This window comes from Aulonocara stuartgranti (assembly GCF_965226115.1).
Source record: "Aulonocara stuartgranti genome assembly, chromosome: 4".
Taxonomy (NCBI): Eukaryota; Metazoa; Chordata; class Actinopteri; order Cichliformes; family Cichlidae; genus Aulonocara; species Aulonocara stuartgranti.
The window spans coordinates 15,367,570-15,386,722 of NC_138942.1; the positions used below are offsets into that span (position 1 = coordinate 15,367,570).

A 19,153-nucleotide genomic window follows, 5' to 3' on the forward strand; every position below is an offset into this window, starting at 1 on the left:
GAGGGTGCCTTTCTAAAACCCAAGGTCACCTTACAAAGAGAAAAAGATAAACATGGATAAAGATCAATAAAACAGTAGATTAAAATAGATTAAAAATAAATTAAAATACAACACCCCCCCACAAATAAAAAAGCAACCAAGATTTTGTCAACAAGTAAAATCTGACTTAAATAAGGGAAGGGAATCTATTGAGTTCCAGAGCCAAAGAGCAGAGCGACTGAAAGCTCTGTTCCCCATTGTGATAAGACCAGCAGAAGGGACAACAAGATGAATGGCAGATGAAGATCTGAGAGAGCGGGAAACAGTGGTGATATGAAGCAGATCACAAAGATAAGGAGTGTTAAGGTCGTGGATGCACTCAAATGTGAGAACTAAAATGTTTAAGTTTATCGTAGCTTGTATGGGTAACCAGTGAAGCTGCTGAAAAATTGGGGTGATATGGTCCCTTAAGGGAGTATGAGTTATGACCCGAGCTGCAGGATTCTGAAGAAGTTGAAGTTTATGGAGGGACTTATTAGGGAGACCAAATAAGAGGGAGTTGCAATAATCAATCAGAGAAGTAATAAGACTATGGACAAGGATGGCAGCAGCATGGGGAGTAGGGAACTAAGCAAACTAAGCAACCAACTTTATTTGACACATACACAATCATACAGAGTACAACATGTATAAAATGCTTGTGTCCGAGCTGTGGACTGGCTGCAGACGTAGCCGTGCCATTCCAGGGCTTGGTTTTAGCATGGGGGGTCTAGCCAGGACCCTTACTGGATACCGGGTGGGAAGGGACGAAGTCGGTTAATGTTACATAAGTGAAAGTATGCAGAGCGAGTTATGTAATTAATGTGAGACTGAAATGAGAGAGTACTGTCAAAAACTCTACAGTAATACCTAGTTTAACAATTATTATTCACACCAAATACAAGCTTTATACTGACATGCAATGTGAATGGAATTGTAGGAGAAATAATAATAATATATATTAATATTGCATTGGTAATCACCAATTAATGGCCAATCACATTATATGGTGCTACTATAAATAACTGCCATCTGAGCAGCTGTTAGAGGTGGGGCACTTTGTTTCATACTCAGGTGATGTCGTTTGATCAGCCTGGGCCTGGGTGGGCACTTAATAGCTTTAGAGCTTTGTTCAAGTTTTCTTCTGCCCATCAGTATATACATATTTATAATATTGCAAATCAATATTTCAAACTAAATTATCTATCCAATTAAACACTTTAAATTCAACTTGGATTTTAACAAAAATGGAAAATTAAAAACCTTGATATTTGAATTAATTTACTTATTTCTCTTTTTTAAATTGCAACTTGAAAACCAGTTTTTTCTAATTTGTCATTTTAAAATGCTTTTTGAAATGAGGTTTTTATTGAGAGTTAAAAAAATTGTGAAATCTGTTTTAGTTTGAAGTATTTATTCATTGATTAATAATTCATTTTGAAACATTGATTTATAAATTGTGTTATTAAGTTATTAAGTAATACATTAATTTATTAATTTTTAAATGAATAAAATTATTTTGTATTTTGTTACACTATTCATTATTTTAACACAGATGCACTTCGATGCACTTGACTCTTCTGGTCCTTCGTATTGACATCATTGGTTTCTTGCTCTCGCAACACACACACGCACACACGTCTGCCCCGTGTTGTCAAATGTAATGTTTGTTTTTGTTGTGACTGTGCGTAAAGCAATGATGGCAGGGAGGAGGGCGTTCCTCCTGAATGAAGTCTTTGAATTAGCCTTACACGATTTGCAAATGAATGTGATGCAAATGGCTTGATCATAGTTTTTACTTGCCAGAGTTTCAGTTTCTATTTGTGTAAAATAAATGTAAATAAATGTAAAAATAAATGTCTTCGAAGACATTTATTTTTACACTTGTCCTCGAGACTATCTATTACTCTGGATGACATTACTTTTGCGTCAAATCTTGAAGTTATGTCCGTCAATGTGAATATTAAACAAATATGTGGTTTATATCCCCCCACCCCCGGACCTGTTGTACCTCGTCAGTCTCCGGCACAAAATTAAAGGAAGGGGGATTATTTCAGAATAAAGCTACTGGTACGATATCACGAATTAGACGCCCTTCCATCTAAGCATCCCTCACTAGCTCACCTGTTGCTGTATACATCCGGGTCTTCGTCACCTGCCTTCTGGAGCTGTTACAGGTAGAAGTCGTGTAAATTTTTCTGCTCCCTCCGACTGAATTGGTTACATTTTTGTTGATTGGTGCTACTCATGTTTTTGTATAGATCACCTGCGGATTGTTTCCTCTGAAGTTTTCCCTCCACCGATTGCTGGTATGTTTTAATTCTGTGCATTTAATGATTTTACTTCGCAGTAAACAGGTGTGTTTATAGGTCGTAGCTGCAGAAACCTCCATTCTGAGAACTGGAAGACGCCGTTTGTAACTTTGATTTTTCACGGTCTTAGCTTTATTTCTGTCACAATCGTCTTTTTACTGTAAATGCTAATTTTACCGTGCATTCACAGCATGTGGGTGGGCGGCTGATAGCATTACAGTGGCGCCGCTACTGTTTCTCTGGCTTACACTTACAGAAGTGCTGCTGCTTTGCCTTTATGCTTTGTTTTCTCCCTTCTTTCGTTCGGATTTTATTCTTCCCATTTCAGTAACTGTCTGGGCAGTGATTTGATCTTGATCGTTTGATCTTTGTGCATTGCTCTGGTTTAAGATTTTAGAATAGCCTTTAAGCCGTATGTAGCGCATATGGAAGCCTGTTAATGTGTTTTTGATGTATTGAATTATTCATTTCGAGCAGTTTGAATATATAACAATTAATATTAATTTTTGAAGTGATCAACAATAACACTTCTATTTGGGTGTTTACTGGGTTTTTTGGAGGTGTGGTCCTAAACTTTTGATCAACTGTAAAACAGCCTGTTTCAGTTTAAGCGTTGTTTTCAATAACCTTCTAAAAATGTTTTGTTTCACTCCCATTTCTTCTTTTTGCATGTTCGAGCTCCAGTTGGAACCTTGTTAAGATCCAACCATACAAAATATGATTTTTTTTTGTGCCATTTTTCAAGTGGTCTTAAACTTTTGATCAGGACTGTGTTACACCATTGGAAGTAGGCTGTAACTGTCCCTGAGACAGTTCAAATAAAGTTGGTTATTTCATGTTTCTGTGATAGATTCATGCTTAATTTAGTTCATTTATTTACAAGATAAGATGATAAAAGTCTAACATTAATTAAAAAAAAACATTTCTAAAATATGTGATTACAAAATATGGGTTTGTTAAATATGTAAAGTGCTGTAAAGTTTGTATGAGGTAGAGTTTGTCACATGACCAGAGTTTGGTTGAGAGCACAACCATGGCATTGTGGAGCTAGCATGGATACATGGCTACAGATGCATCTACAGCCTCAACGTTAATGTTATTCTGCATGTGGTCCAAGAGGCGCACATGGTATGGTTTCATGTATATTGTTTGTATAATGTTGCATATGTGTTCTACACTGGTAATGAGAGGACATTTTTGTGATATCCATTATTATGCATTTTTTCTGTTCTGCTTGCACAAGACTGTTTATGGACACTGATATGAGAGACTGATAAGCTCAAAGCATTTATGTTGTAAACTTTGTGTTTCTTCAGTTTTCATGGTGTCTGAAGACAATAAGAGTGTGAGAGAGAGAAAAATAAATTACCGAAGACATCAGTATGATGCGTGGCCATTCTTTGTTGGACCCCTGTAGTTACATAGGCCCTCTCTCCGTTTTCTAGCTGCAGCTGCACCAGTGTTTCTGCAGTAGGGTTAACCACAGAGGCTTTTTTTTTTTAGATGAATATTTTATATAAATTAATAACTTGTTTCCTTTTATCAGGGGCTGATGCAATAAAGTGGAAGTGACTGGATGCCTTAGTGGTGGGACCTTCCATGTGCCTTGATTATTTATGGACCTCTGGTTTAAACTGCACCAGTGTGTGTGCAAGACAGGGATGGGGAACTCAAAATCTTGTCTTTTTGAGTCTCAGGTTTAAGTAGCAGCTTTACTAATATTGACCTGTGACTATTTCATGGATTCAGTGCAGCTGCTGAATAGATTACCTTCAGTGTCATTAAAAACACTGATAATGTTACTTAGGACAAAAACACATCATAGTTAATCAAGGCCGTTTTAATAAGGTTAAAGTTTTACCCAGTTATGATACAGCAAAACTGTTGGTAAATGCATATATTCTTGCATCTTTTGGAAAGTTTTGTATTAGGCGAAATTGTATATGCATTATGAAAACAATCTTGCCATGCTGTTTCATCACTCATTCAATCAATCTTGCTTCCTGCAGCCTTTCTGACCTTGTAAATAACATAAACATAGATGAATAACATAAATACATAAATACTGAAGACATGGAACAAATCTGCGTCATGTCATTTATGTTTATTCTTCAGAGAACTTCCTTTTGGAAAGTTGTTTTTTTTTAAGTTTGGTGTTTATTTATATAATTTTTTATTTTAAACATAGCTTTGGAAGTAAACCCAGACTCTTTTTGTGCTGTTTTATCAAAATTGTGTTGACATTCTGACAAAATGGTAAAGAATCTGAGTGTTTTCAAAGAACACATTTGCTTGTCATACCTAACAGTTGCTGTTAGTTTTGTTTTGTCTTTATGTATTTGTTTACCAACGTTATTCCTTTTACATTTTTCCTAGCTGGGTTTTTTCCCACATTCAAACAAAACTAAATGTCAGTGTTTCAATATTTAGTCTTTCACTCACTCCTTATTTTTACATGTCCACTAAGATCCTATAGTCAAACATCCAGCCACTTCCGGCACCTCTGCAATAACACTAGCTCTTCCACCTTTTCGCACTTACCCTTACTCATCCTCTGACTAGCATCTGTTTATGTTCAGATCTGGTTCCACTCACCTCCTTTTGTTCTACTTACCTTCTCTTCCTTTTTTGCTTTTTTTTTTTTTTTTTTACCTTAATCGACTTTTGTTTTTAAAACTTCTACTTATTGTTGGACTTCTCCTTTTTTGTTTTTGTTCCTGACTGTTCCCAGTCTATGCCTTCTGGCTGACTTCACCCTCTCTGAAAGAACCTTTTCTACCGCATCTTCAATAGCAGGTAAACTATTTGAACTTTTGCTCTAAACGTATTGTTTATATATCTGCCTATTCCTAGCCATTTTGTTGTTTGATTAGAAATTACAATTTATCTTTCAGTTTTTCTTTGTGGTCATGGATGATTTTGTGAGAAACAAACTGACTGAATGGGATCTACAAAAGTGGATGGATAAATTTGAAGGTAAGGTATACCTATGCATCACTGATGAGCACAGATTTTGTACAATAATAATGTGATGTTTAACATGACAATTTGGCAAGCGAAAGGTCACTGGATTGTTTCCAGCTGGAGATTTGGGTCTGTATCAGGAAGAGCATATTGCCTAATGAAGCATTTGGAGCCACCCACTGCGGCAACAACTTGTAGCAAGAGAGTAGCCAATGAATACTGAAAAAGAATCTGTTAGTGTAGACATAAATGCTGCAACTTTGTTGAGCAGCAAAGCAGGTAATTTTCCTACTGTACTGGAGTAGTACATATGCACCAACGGCAACACATTGGTACATTTTATACAAATCTCGATAATAGTTATGATAGTTACTTTTCTGTAGCATCTTGTAGGTTGTTAATTTAACAGAGAAAAGTAAAATATAAATTAATAAAAGAAAACACAAATGACATGCCTTCAATTCAAAGAGCCAATGTATTAAATTGCCCCTGTGAGGGCAAATTACACTTTAACAGCTGTGTCAATAACTAAACTCTCCTTCATCATATGCATATGTGTAGTAATTTTAAAATGATTTGCACTTCTGCATTACTAAGATTTAAATTTTTAATTACAGATGAAGAAATTACACAGGAAAGTTTATATGAACTTAATGATGAACTCATTGATAAATTGATTCCAAAAGTTGGACCAAGATTAACGTTCAAGCAGAAATTAAAGCAGTTAAAGGTAATTGTACTTGTGTTGTGTTTATTATGCTGCTCTCTTTTTTTGCTTGTTTTCTCTTTTTTTTCTCTTAATAGGTGATCAGCGAGATTTTTGTTTTTCTTTTTAAGTACCCTTTCGCACTGTCCCTCTTCCATTCTGTTTTTCTTTTCTTTCATCTTTCTTTCTGCCTTTCCTATCCCCTAACCATGTCTGTCCCATCTGTAACAACTGAAAATAAAATAAATAATAATAACAAATGTTGATCAAATGGACCAATACGGCAAAGCTGTGATGATCCACTTGGTAAAGTAAATCCGTTGGGTATCTTTGTTGGCCTTCAGACAACAATTCTGACAGCTAAAGAACCAAACGGGACAGACACAGAAATAAATAAATAAATAAATTTTAAAAAGTAATTGTACTGCATGTAATTAGTATTTCTAAAGTTGTCTGTGAAGGTTCTCAGTCAGTTTATTTCTAAAGTTATTTTGCATATTGTTATATTTGGTCTGATAAATCTAAATTTCTGTGAATTTATATTAGAATTGGATTAGTATATGCAAACACACATTAACACAAAACTATTTACCTGGAATTTTTTGTTCTTACTAGGAAGAACAAAACATAAATCAGGAAACAGTCAATTTGTCTGTTCAAGTAAGTTAAATACAATTTCATTTAAATGGCCAAGATCAATAATAGCAATTACAGTGTTTCAGTTACTTTGCACTATTAACAGGAGCAAAAAGAAGCACCTGATATAGATCAGGTAAGATTTATATATAATTAAATTCCTATATTTGATTACATAATTTTTCATGCATTAAATGTACATTGATCCCCAGGTTTTGGCATCCACAAGTGATAAAGGTAAGATGTATGCCTTTATTACCTATATTACAAGTATTAGCAGTATTTTCAAGACAACAGTGTTTTCACTTGGACAGAATAATACCAGTCAGTTTGAGTATTAAATTTCACTCCTGAGCAAATCCCATTTAAAATTATTTATTTGTACATTTTTATTTTTATTTTATTTTATTTTTATTCAATTAGGAAAGAGAAGGTTTGAACATCCAGACGAGTCCAGCAAGTTGCAACCACCAGTTAAACGACAACGTAGCTCCCAACCAAGACCATACTTGGGTATTTCTCTATAAACAATGCCATTTAACAAAAATGGCATTTTTTTCATTGGTTTATTGGTGTAAAAGTATGTTAATAAAATAGAATTTTTAAGAGGCAACGGCTCGCATGCCACATATACCATAATTAAATATTTAATGTTTTTGCCAAGTTCCCATATTATGAGCATGATACATAATGTTCAAACATTTTTCCTCTTTGTATTACATTTTGTATTGACTAACATTGGAGCCGAGGAGCCTGACTTAGCTGGGCTTACTACAAGACACCATGAGCTCAGAACCAGTCATCTTGAAGGGGGCTGGAGTGTTCAAAACCGGAGTTACTCTTGCTGAGACTGGCAGGAGCTGAACTACTCCAGTAGCTTAGTGAGATGTGGTTGGCAGGGCCGAGTTACTCATATTTCCCCAGTTCCAGCCCATGGGTTGGTTAATGGGTCCTGACTGTCTCCTGGCCTCTCTTTCTCTGGTGTACCTCTTCAGGTGATTAGTGAAGGCTATGAGTCTTTGCCTAGCAGTTTATAAGGCCTTGGGCATGGGTAGCTTGCTATACTTTTTAAGCATCCCTTTCTTCATCACACCTTTCTGCAGCTCTAATAATTGGCTAACTTCCCTCTGTGCTGCCTTGACCTTGGCATGCACTTCTTCTAGTAGACTGTCAGAGGATACGTCTTATACTCTTGGTAATCAACCATGGAGGATCCAGGTTTTCAGCGTAGCCACAATCTTTTCTTTAAGCTCAGCTGCTCTCGTACTCAATCCCTTGAATACACCTGTTATTCTTGGAGCTCTGTGAGATCTGGTGATCATAAAATCCCCTCTGACCTGACGTGACCTGTCCCACCAATACCATAGCATTTGTGTTATACAGCATCAGTCTTGAGTTGTGGTAGCAGTTACTTCTCTTGGTTGCTGGAACAATGAGATACTTGTTGTTTTATAATTAGTCTAGATGCTAGATGTACAGCTGTTGTTTGGTTAGCATATCTTAGTTGCACTGCAATGTAACATGTGACAATTAAAAGCCGCAGTTTAGAGATTAGGTGGCATATCATCAAAGTAGCCATTCATTTTACCGGAATCCTTGAATTTCTCCCGAATTATGTCCTTTCATCTATTTTCTTACCGTGGTAATGTCACCTTTCTCCATCCCTTCCTCGCTCTTTTGTGGACTTCTGTCCCTCCTGTACTTCTCCTTTGCTGATGCTAGTAACATCAGCCTCCTGTGAGTGTGAGGGCTTGTTACTTGTTGGTGTCGGTGTTGTTGTTGGTACCACCGTTGATGGCGCAGCTGCTAACGTGTCAGTTACCTTGACATATTTTGTTGCATTTATTGTAAGTGGATTTTTTTTCTTTTTCTCTCTTAGCTTTTCAGGTTCATCTTTTCACCACTTCTTCCACAATAAACTCTGTTCTACAAGGTGTGTGAGTGCACAGCAAAGGTGGAGAGGGCCTGGTTGTGTTAAGCGATTTGATTGGGTAAAACAGTGTCAGTTAATGATAGCAGTTAATTAATGAATAGGCAGCTGTCAGTGTTTGTGTGGATGGTCCACAGCAGTCATTGGTCTAAAAGCACATTGGCAAAACAGGCAAATGTCTGGTATGCCAGATTACCAGTCAAGCCCTGGTGGGCACTGAAGGTGGAGGGATCAGGTTTGGGGAGGAATCCTGTCACTCATGGTTTTGAGCTTGTGGGGCTCGAGAATCAGCTGGCAGTTACTGATAGGCCAAGTGGAATGTAGATCTGGCAGTAGCTGAACGAAAAACTCCGAACTGCCAGTGCAGAGGAGAGTCCAGCTATTAGATGAACCTTTTGAGTCAGGAATGAAAATGCAGCATTCGTAGTCATCACAAAACACTGTACCATCATTTTATGCTGTCAGAGATATTTGAGGTTGCACGGGAGTTTTCCAAACCAATCTATTTGGGGTTTTTGGAATTCGAGAAGGTATTTTATCCTGTGAGAAAAGAATGGAGTGGCCACTCAGGAAAGCACTTTTGCTTCGAGTAAAATATGTCTTTGGGTCCTGTTCACAAGTGAGAGTGGAGTGAGAAATTAGTGATATGGTGAGATGGTCATTCAGAAAGGACTCAGAGAAAGGATCATTGGGATGGTTTCACTGGTTTATAGCTCCTGCTAAATAATTATTTACTTCTTTGCTTACAGAAGCAATCGTGCTGTCTGATGTAAAAAACATAATGAAATTCGTCCATGCCAGACTACACGAAAAAGACAAGCTCAGTGCTTTCCTGAAGTGAGTATTAAGTTTCCGTATTCTTTGTTGTGTCTGTATAGCCATGTTAGAAAGCCATGTTTGTTTGTTTGTTTGCTAGCAAGTGATTCTAGAATCATAAATAATCATAGTAACATGGACATTCATTCCTTATTTAATTTGTAAGACTCAAGACCTCCATTGTTTGGGAGCACATGAGCTGTCTTTTATTGTTGGGGGATGTTCATTACAAGAAATAACAGTTTTCTTTTTGCTGAGCCTACATGAACCTACATTTTGTGCTAGTATTCACCAATGTATTTCTTGACTGGTGAAGTATTTTTACTATTACTTACTTTATTAGTTACTTTAAAGTTGTATTGCTGACAGACAGGTTAAAACAGAAAATGAATTCTTCCAATGCTTTAAGTGTGGATCACAGTTAGTCTCACTTGGGTTTGATTTACTTCTGCCAGACTTTTATTCTTGTGAATTTCTGGTAAGTCTGTATAGTACAGCTACTTTTATTTGCTGTTTCTGGTATCCACAAATTAGAGGTAAAAATTTAACTCTTCCTCTCATTTAACAGGAAAAAAATTAGGGATTTGGAGACAGACAAGAGGGAGCTGGTTGGTGTCTTTGGTAAAACTGGGGCTGGAAAGAGTTCTCTGATAAATGCCATCATTGAAGAGAAGAACCTTTTGCCTTCTGGAAGTGTCAGTGCATGCACCTCAGTCATGATCAAAGTGGAGGCTAACATGCAAGGCTCTAAGTATGAGGCAGACATTGAGTTCATCACACCAGAGGTAAAATTAGTTTTAGCTGCAGAAATATAATATCTTATTTTTCTGGGTTTAGGCCCTTTTAATAAAACTGAGAAGCATTTTTGTTTTTAAGGAGTGGAAAGATGAGTTGTGGTCATCTCATCAATTTATTGGGGATAATGAAGACTGTGAAATGGATGTTGATAATGACTATCATGACATCAGTGAAAAGTTTTCAGCGCTCTATGGAGAAGAATGGAAAGGAAAGTCTTTTGAAGATCTTATGGATGGAAAATATTTCAGAGAAATTCCAGAATTTCCCCAAAGCAGGAGGAAGATTTTGTCATGTGAATCAGTAAGACATCACCGCTCTATTACTAAACAGGAAGTGTGATGTGTTAAAATTGTATAAATTTGCTGTTATTAAGTATAGTATTTGGTTTCAGTAATTTAGGAACTGTGCAACCTACAGTAAGAGGTGTATGAGACAATTGTCCACTAACAAAAAAAATTAATCTGTTCTATTTTGTTATATTATCTGTCATTTTCAGACATATTTTCTTTTTAGGCCTGTGACAGACAGGCAACCTGTTCCAGGTATACCCCAACTGTCTCCATATGGCAACTGGAGAGGTTGCAGCCCCCTTTGAGACCCTAAATTAGAAAGTTGAAGAGAATGAATGGATGGATCAGTCATTTTAAACACTGTTTATATTTGAAAAGTTGGTTCAAAATTCAAGGGGTGTGTGTGTGTGTGTGTGTGTGTGTGTGTGTGTGTGTGTGTGTGTGTGTGTGTGTGTGTGTGTGTGTGTGTGTGTGTGTGTGTGTGTGTGTGTCATTTTAGGAAAAGTCATCAAATTTCAAGATTTTACTGCTGTTAAATGTGACTTTTGATCTGAACAGTATCTAAGGGTTAAATTACACCATTTAACAGTTTGATTCTTGGGTGATTTCACTATGTGCAACACAGTGATTTATTACTGTTACTGAAGGTTACTCACCATACCAACTAGATTTTAAGTCTTAATATAAAATGAGTAACAGTAGGGTGGGCATTAGGTAAGGCTGCACTTTTTGCAGCAATCTCCTATAGAAAACTATTCCACACGGATATAAAACAGGTCTGCTGATCACATTTAAATCTAAAATTAATGACTCATGCAAACTTTTACTGAGACTAGTTAATTGCTTTTTTGTCATCTTTTATGGCACTGTAATTCTTTAAAGCAATCTGTAACACACTTGCAGTGTAGGATTGAAGTAAAACTGTCTTGCATTGCTTTATTTTTGTTATTTATTGCAGGCTGATGAACTCTCTGCAGAATGTGTCAAATACACAAGAAGTGATTCAAAACAAGGAGAAGGTAATGAAGGAAAAAAGTGGTTTTGGCCACTGGTGAAGTGTGTGACTGTCAGGTTGCCAAACAATCCTTTTCTCCAGCATGTCACACTTGTGGACCTTCCTGGAAATGGCGACCGTAACAAGTGCAGAGATCAGATGTGGAAAGGGGTAATTCACATTTACTGCTCTTTGCTTTATTCTGTGCAAACAGTAATGTCATCTTTTGATGAAGCATTGAGACGATGATGTTATTCTCCTTTCAGATACTTGGAAATTGTTCTACTGTGTGGATTGTGACTGAAATTAATCGTGCAACGTCAGAGAAAGAGGCCTGGGAGATCCTGGACAGTGTCAGTAGTCTGATTGGAAATGGTGGCGAATGTCAGCAAATTCACTTTATCTGCACCAAGTCTGATCTTCTTGATGACTCAGATGATCTGTAAGTAAATTTCCCATGCTGATCAGCTGCAGGGTGTTTCCATAGAAGATCAACCCAGGCTAGACAAAGAGTGAAGCAAAGGGTTTGGCTTTATTAATGCAGAACATTTAGGTCAAAAGGAGTCTCAGACGCTGAGACAATTTTATAAAGTTTACTAAATAAGGTGCACTGAGTAATGAAAAGAGAATTGCCTGGTCAGAAGGAAATTGAGTTATTTGAGAGTGACGCAGGCAAGGCAGCTTTATGTATGGGTACAAAATCTATGAGATTATAGGAAACTTCCGAACAAATCATAATCCATCTAGATCATGTCTCCAAAAGTTGAATCTGTTCATCTGGATGTAGCGTTTTGTGGGAGAAATATTTCATCACTTATCCAAGTGACTTCTTGACTACTTCAATATTCATATGGACAATGACAAAATCCCTCTTTCCAGAGAGATCTGCCATCCATGACCTTCCATCTATTCACAGCTCCTCAACCCCTCATGAACTTGTTTCTCATTATAATGTCAACCTTCATAACCTTCGTAACATATTTGCTCCACTTAAACATCGAACTGTCTCATTTTCCCATTCAGCACTATGGTTTACCCCCAACCTGCGTCATCTTAAAGCTAAAGGACGCCAACTCGAACGTCTATTCAAGAAAACTGGACTTGCTATACATAAAGAAATGTATAATGATCATGTTTTGTTCTATAAGTACTGCATTGTTTCAGCCAAATTCGCATACTACTTTGGTTTAATCAGTTCTAATGAAGGTAACTCCAGGTCTCTCTTTTCATTGTTCAGTAAAATTACAAAAACTCGAGACATATTCTCCTCCCATATGTATTCTGCTGACTTTTGTAATTCTCTTATCTCTTTTTTTCACCCGTAAAATCTCAGATATTCACCGTCAACTTAACTCTGCAGGAGCTTCCGACTCTGAAGTAGACTTCCTGTTTCTCCCACTGTCTTCCTGTCACTTATTTTCCATTATCACAAACATTCTTGATTTGTATCACTTTTTTCTCAAATATCCATTACAGTCTTAAGGAAGGTACCTCATTAGTCTGTTGGTGGGTTATTGCCATTGAGACAAGTATATTTCTTTGTGTGTGTGTGTGTGTGTGTGTGTGTGTGTGTGTGTGTGTGTTACCCCCCTTTTTTTAGTTCGTCAGCTGATTTCCATGATCTACTAACTGAAAGAAATGTGCAAGCCAAGGATGCAATAAAGATAGAATTCAACAAGCAAAGCAAGATTAAGGTGAATTTTATAGTCCGACAGAGAGTCTAATGCAAAGTCTCTCCACATTTGCATTAAATTGAAATCACATTTTTCCCTAGAAACACTTCACTGACGACACTTTCAAAGTGTTCACAGTGAGCTCCAAAGAGTTCCTAAAAGAAAACTACTTAAGTCCAGAAGATACTGGTAGGTGAAGTCTCCTTTATGTAAACATAACATGCATAGCTAGAATGCTAATGTTTTTTCAGTTTGCTTTGATTGAAAGAAGAATTGTTTAATTTTAATTAAACTATGTATGTATGTCCTTGAAACAGAAATAACCAAACTTCAGAGATTTTTGCAAGATCTCAATGACTGTCACTCAGAGACGGTAAACTATGTGAAGGGAGCTCACGGGATTCTGTCTTTGATTCAAGGCGCCAACTCCAGAGGAGTGGTAAGGTCAAGTAAAAGATACAAAATAATATTCTCTTAAATGTTTGGATTTCTCATATGTATTTGTGTTTCTTTTATTGGTTTTTGTTACTAATTTATGAGTTATTATTTGATTGATTCGTGTAGGTTTGCTGTTCTATTTTGCTTCTTAGGTCCGTATTACAGGAGAGTGACTTTTTAAACCAACTGAATTTCATTAAGAAACAACAACAAGTAGTTTTTATGGTTTTACTAATAAAAATATTTTTCAGAATAGTAAAAAAGGCGAGGTGTGTGAAGAACTTGAGATAAACATGAGCCTCCAACTTGATAATGTCAGAAAAGAAATGGAAGACGCCTATACGGCTTTAAAAAAATGTCTTGATGATGGTGTTGAGAAATCCAAACGTTCATATGGAGAAAAACTCAAGAACTTCTTGTATGATGTATGTAGTTTAATCATAGTTAAAATACATACAGATTTTGCATGACAATGTAAAATGCAATAATTCTGAGTTTTCTTTTGTGTTTCAGGGAAAGAATGGTGGTGCTTTTTACAATTTACCGAAGTGTGTCGTTGAGAATGGTGGCATCTACAAACCAAAAAAAGGGAAACCAATAAACCTTAATATGAAGTTGGCTTCCTGTCTGATTGACAGCATTGGTGCAGAATTCAGAAAAACCTTCCCGTAATAAAAACATGTTCTAAACAGTCACATAATATCATTCAAGATATGTAATTTATAACATATAAACTTGCCAGTTAAGCCATTATGATCTACAATGTTTACATGTTTTAGAAATGAAGTAACTTGTGGAGCATTCAATGGAGTCATCAAGACATTTTCACTTGACATTGATTCTCTGATTGAAAAGTACCAAAATGCTGAACTGCAACTCAGATTTCTCAAGACAGAGGTAAGAAGTGAAACTTTACTGTCTATCAATGGACTGATGGTAAAGTTCATCCTTATTTCATGTTTGTCTGTAAGGAAGAAAATATTAAGGCAAGACTGAGCAGAATCATCCAGAAACAGAAGAAAAATGTCTACAGCAGTCTGACAGAGACGATTGAGAACATTATGGAAGAAGGCTACAAGAGTAAGAAATAAAATCAGAGATTCACAACTTGGCAGTGAAACAGATATTTTATTTTTTAGAATTATTTGGCATGAAAAGTCTGAAGAGTTTTCTGTCTTTTTGTAGAGGCTTTAGCATTTACAGGAGAAGGCACGCTGTACAACATGAGGGAGACTATTGAGAACCACGTGCACTCAAAGAAGGACATGTTTGAGCAGGCAAAAAACACCATGTTGGAGAAGTTGCACGATTTGATGGTTTGTCATGTTTTATAAAGAATTATGATGAACATATTTTCTCATAACTCACCTGAAGCCTTTTTCTGTATTTAACTGGATTAGCCTTATACAAAAATGGTTGTTTCCATTCATATTTTTCATCCAGTCTGAGAACCTTCTAAATACAACTTTAACACAGTATCTTAGTCTGTGGTAAGTGATGAAAAACTTTAAAATTTTAAATTAGGTATACGTCTTGGAGACTCTGGAGAAAACTATGAAGGAATCTATTGGACTTTCATTCAAAGCTGGAGAGTGCTTACTCCCAGGTAAACAGTTTGATGTAATTACATTGGTTCAAATTGTTTCCCTTCCCTCTTTATCTTTGCAGTCTTGTCTATATATTTATCTTTAAAAAAATAAATGAATAAATAACTGATTACTCATTCACACATATGTGTGTCACTCTGGGGGGAAACAATTCAAAAAATATTTTGTTTTTCAGATGTTTCAACAGAGCTTGAGATGGTGAAGAAATATTATGATCAACTTGTAGGCACTCCAGATGATGAAATATCACTAACTCTGTAAATCCTAATGTTATCAACTGTCAAATGTCAATGTTTTTTGTCTTTAAAAATGTTAAAATTTGTTTTAAGTACATATGCTGATCATCTTAGAGGCTGCAATTAGTCCATTTTAGGGACTAGTGTAGTGTGAGGATTGTTAAAAGCAATATTAAGATGTAAATAATTCATATCTTCCATTTGTCATTGTTCAGTAGTTAAGTAAAACTATTTATGCATTTTGACTGATACTGTTTAAAAAGCTTGAGAATATATTTTTTATGTGCTTGATCTGCTTACCCTGAGTTACAGTTTTTCATATTAAATCATTACATGACATTATAGAGTTGTGTAATGTTTAGATTATTTCTTGTATTCTTCCTCTCATTTAGTCATGTTGTCTTGTTGGTTTACAGCTTAATTTCTCCCTTGGTGTTCCTTAGTCCTGTGTTATGAAAAATGTATTTCCTCTTTGGTTCTTGACTTTTTTTTTTTTTTTTAAGTTTTAGGATCCAAACTTAGTAAACAATCCTGCTCCATAACAAAACAAACATACAAAAACCCATTGCATTACAGTTTTTGGAAATATGAAATCACTATAACATTGTATACATGTGTATTTAAACATCTTTACATTGACAGAAATTGGAGTTTATGGTTTGACCCATCTGTGATAGAAGTGAGCTGTATGTGGTCTATGATGAAAAATGCGTTTTACATCCTGTGAGGCCTTAATGTCGTGTTATCGTTTGGTGGGCCTGTTTTTATTTCCTTTTTGTTCAGACCATCATTAGTGGCTCTTCCCATCCATTATGAGAAAAGGAGTTCACCTGTTTGGGAACCTATGTAAGGTGATATAATTTTAAGATGGCTGCCACCCTCCCCCTCCTCTAAGAAGGCTGAGGCTTTTCTGGCACCCAATTTATTTATTTATTTTTTCTTGCTGTTGTTTTTTTCCCCTTTTGTGGCTTTTCCGTTTTTTCTAGTTTCAGTCACTTGTAGCTAGGTTATAGGTAAGCACACAGTTGTTGTTGCTTTTTTTGCTTTACCACTGTGCTTAATAAATGAATATGGTAAAATTGTTTGTGTGGAATTCCCTTCTTTGTTGTCTAAGGAGCTTGGAAAGAAAACCGTCTGGACTTTTCTAAGTTGCTTGAAGATGTTTCACCTCTCATCCGAGAAGCTTCTTCAGTCATAACTTATCCATGCCTTCGTTACTTCAAGATTAGACTACTGCAACTCCCTTTACCTGGGCTTCCAATCTGTCCTTCTACATAAACTACAACTTGTCCAAAATGCAGCGGTACGTCTTTTAACTGGTACTAGAAGATTTGATTCTTTTACCTTGAACCTTACTGATCTACATTGGCTGCCCATCAAATATCGGATTAATTTTAAGATTTTATTGCTTACATTCAAAATCGTAAATAATATTGCACCATGCTATTTAACTGAACTTCTCAGCCTGTATACTCCTAGGAGAGCACTTCGATCATTGAGTCAAATGCTCTTGGTGCAACCTTGGTCCCAGCTGAAAACCAGAGGGGATCGTGCCTTTGCCATTGCTGCACCTAACCTCTGGAACAGTTTTCCAGCTGATATTCACACGTCGGAATCTATTTAATCTTTTAAAACACGATTGAAAGGTTATTTATTTGATCTTGCATTTTCGATTAGTTAGTGATTTATCGGACTTTGTGCTTTTGTTACATTTGTGTGTACTTTTAACCTATTGTGTTACTGTTTTTTTTCCCCAGTTGATAGTTCTGTGTTGATTTTACCTAACTTTTACACCAAGAGTGAAATATTTCTTTTAACATAGTACTCCCGGGTTAATCGGTGCGGTTTTTTTGGGGGGGGGGGTTTTGTCTGGCAATGTATTTGTACTCTACTATCGTACTCACATGTAATTAATTTTATTTCATATTTAACTATTGAGAACCACTTTGGTGTACCTTTGGTCTTTAAATGTGCTATATAAATAAAGTATCGATTGATAAGCTCAAATGGTGGAGAGTCCCAGAGTCCGTCCCCCCCACCCCCAAGAGGGACAATGGACACCCTAATGATCCTCTATGTAATCACAAGAGACAGGTGTGAAAACAGGTGTGGATCACAATCAACCGAGGTTTCAGGCGAACTTATTGTAAAACCAAGCCAAACCCTATGGGGCAGGATATGAGTGGGCATTAAGAGCCACTCACATCCTGGGCCTTCTGACAACAGGAAATCACATTATTAGAGATGGCAGGCAGTTGGTGTTATAAACCCCTGCCTCTGTTCGAACAGAGCTTCCTTTCCAAGCTCCTTAGACTATGATGACCTGGATGACTGAGAAGCTTCACAGACATATCCCTTCTTTGTTATGAGCCTAACATGCTGGACATTACAATCTCTAGTTTATCAATTATAAATAACACCAAAAACAAGCTTTACACTGACATGCAATGTGAATGGAATTGCAGGTGAATGATTATTATATTTCATATTGTATTGTTAATCACCAATTAGTGGCCAATCCCATTATATGGTGCTACTATAAATAGTAGCTGCCATCTGAGCAGCTGTTAGAGGTGGGCCACTTTGTTTTATACTCAGATGAAGTTGCTTGATCAGCCTGGGCCTGGGTGGACACTTAATAGCTTTAGAGCTTTGTTTGAGTTTTCTTCTGCCCATATCAGTATGTATATGTGTATATGTGTGTGTGTGTGTGTGTGTGTAATAAAAATCAATATTTCAAAATAAATTAATCCATTAATAAAAACTTTAAATTAAACATCAATTCCACAAAATTTTAATTCATTTACTTATTTCTCCTTTTTAAATTGTTACTTAAAGATTTTGAAAGATGTTTTGTCATCTGGATTTCAATAGTTTTTGAAATGAGGTTTTTATTGAGAGTTAAAAATTTTTTGAAGTATTTATTAATGGTTTAACAATTCATCTTGAAAGATTGATTTCTAAATAGTGTTTTTGTTTTAAATTAAATTATCAAATAAGAAATTACCTATTTAATTTTTAAATAAATAAAATAATTACAATTTTGTTTTTAAAAATGAATTTACAAATGCATATTTCATTATACAATTAATTATTTCAACAGAGAATTGTCTATTTCGATGCATGTGACTGTTCTGGTCTTCCATATATGTCATCATTATTGGTTACTTGCTCTTGTCCTTATTATCCTGCCATGCCTCCCACATCTGTCCCATGTTGTCACATGATGTAATGTTTGTTTTTGTTGGGACTGTGTATATAGTAAAGTAATAGCAGAAGGGAGGAAGGTGTTCCTCCTGAATACAATATTTCAATTAGCCTTAAATGATCTGCAAATGAATATGATGCAAATGGATTGATCATAGTTTTTATTTGCCATAGTTTCAGTTTCTATTTATCATGACGACATTTATCTTTACACTTTACACTGTGCTTGAGATTATTGTACCCGGCCCTAAAAATCTTAGAAATATGGTATCTAACCAGATGCTTATTTTGGATGACATTACTTTGGCCTCCAGTGAGGAATCTTGGAGCTGTATATGTCCTTCTATGTGCATATTAAACAAATATGTCGTACTGCTTTCTTCCAGGCTATACATACAAGGTCTTAAATGATCAGGCCTTATCTTAATAACCTTATAGTACAGTAGCACCCCATTAGAGCACTTCCTTCTCAGACTGCAGGCCTTCTTGTAGTTCCTAAAGTATTTAAAAGTAGAATGAGAGGAAGGC

The 19,153-nt window shown here is 36.1% G+C and overlaps 1 protein-coding gene and 1 long non-coding RNA gene across 6 annotated transcripts in view; one reads left to right on the plus strand and one right to left on the minus strand.

Moving 5' to 3' along the window:
* The window catches only part of LOC309705500, an 82,714-nt gene that overhangs the window by 36,482 nt on the left and 27,079 nt on the right, over positions 1–19,153 (minus strand). The window lies entirely within an intron of this gene.
* On the plus strand, positions 2,036–16,479 carry LOC309705476 (nuclear GTPase SLIP-GC-like). 5 transcript variants are annotated; one of them, XM_082531341.1, is made up of 24 exons: positions 2,036–2,195; positions 2,280–2,327; positions 5,062–5,126; positions 5,225–5,306; positions 5,912–6,024; positions 6,616–6,660; positions 6,743–6,772; positions 6,849–6,873; positions 7,060–7,149; positions 9,316–9,403; positions 9,951–10,167; positions 10,259–10,480; positions 11,429–11,635; positions 11,731–11,906; positions 13,065–13,158; positions 13,239–13,326; positions 13,455–13,576; positions 13,827–14,000; positions 14,089–14,243; positions 14,355–14,472; positions 14,547–14,655; positions 14,761–14,891; positions 15,100–15,181; positions 15,358–16,479. In XM_082531341.1, exons 4-24 carry the CDS (start codon positions 5,240–5,242, stop codon positions 15,441–15,443), a joined length of 2,439 nt encoding a protein of 812 aa, XP_082387467.1. In that variant the 5' UTR covers positions 2,036–2,195; positions 2,280–2,327; positions 5,062–5,126; positions 5,225–5,239; the 3' UTR covers positions 15,444–16,479. The 5 variants fall into 5 exon arrangements, with proteins under 5 accessions (XP_082387467.1, XP_082387468.1, XP_082387469.1 ...); XM_082531342.1 differs by lacking the exon at positions 2,036–2,195 and having other exon boundaries at positions 2,219–2,327; positions 5,204–5,306; XM_082531343.1 differs by lacking the exons at positions 2,036–2,195; positions 13,827–14,000 and having other exon boundaries at positions 2,219–2,327.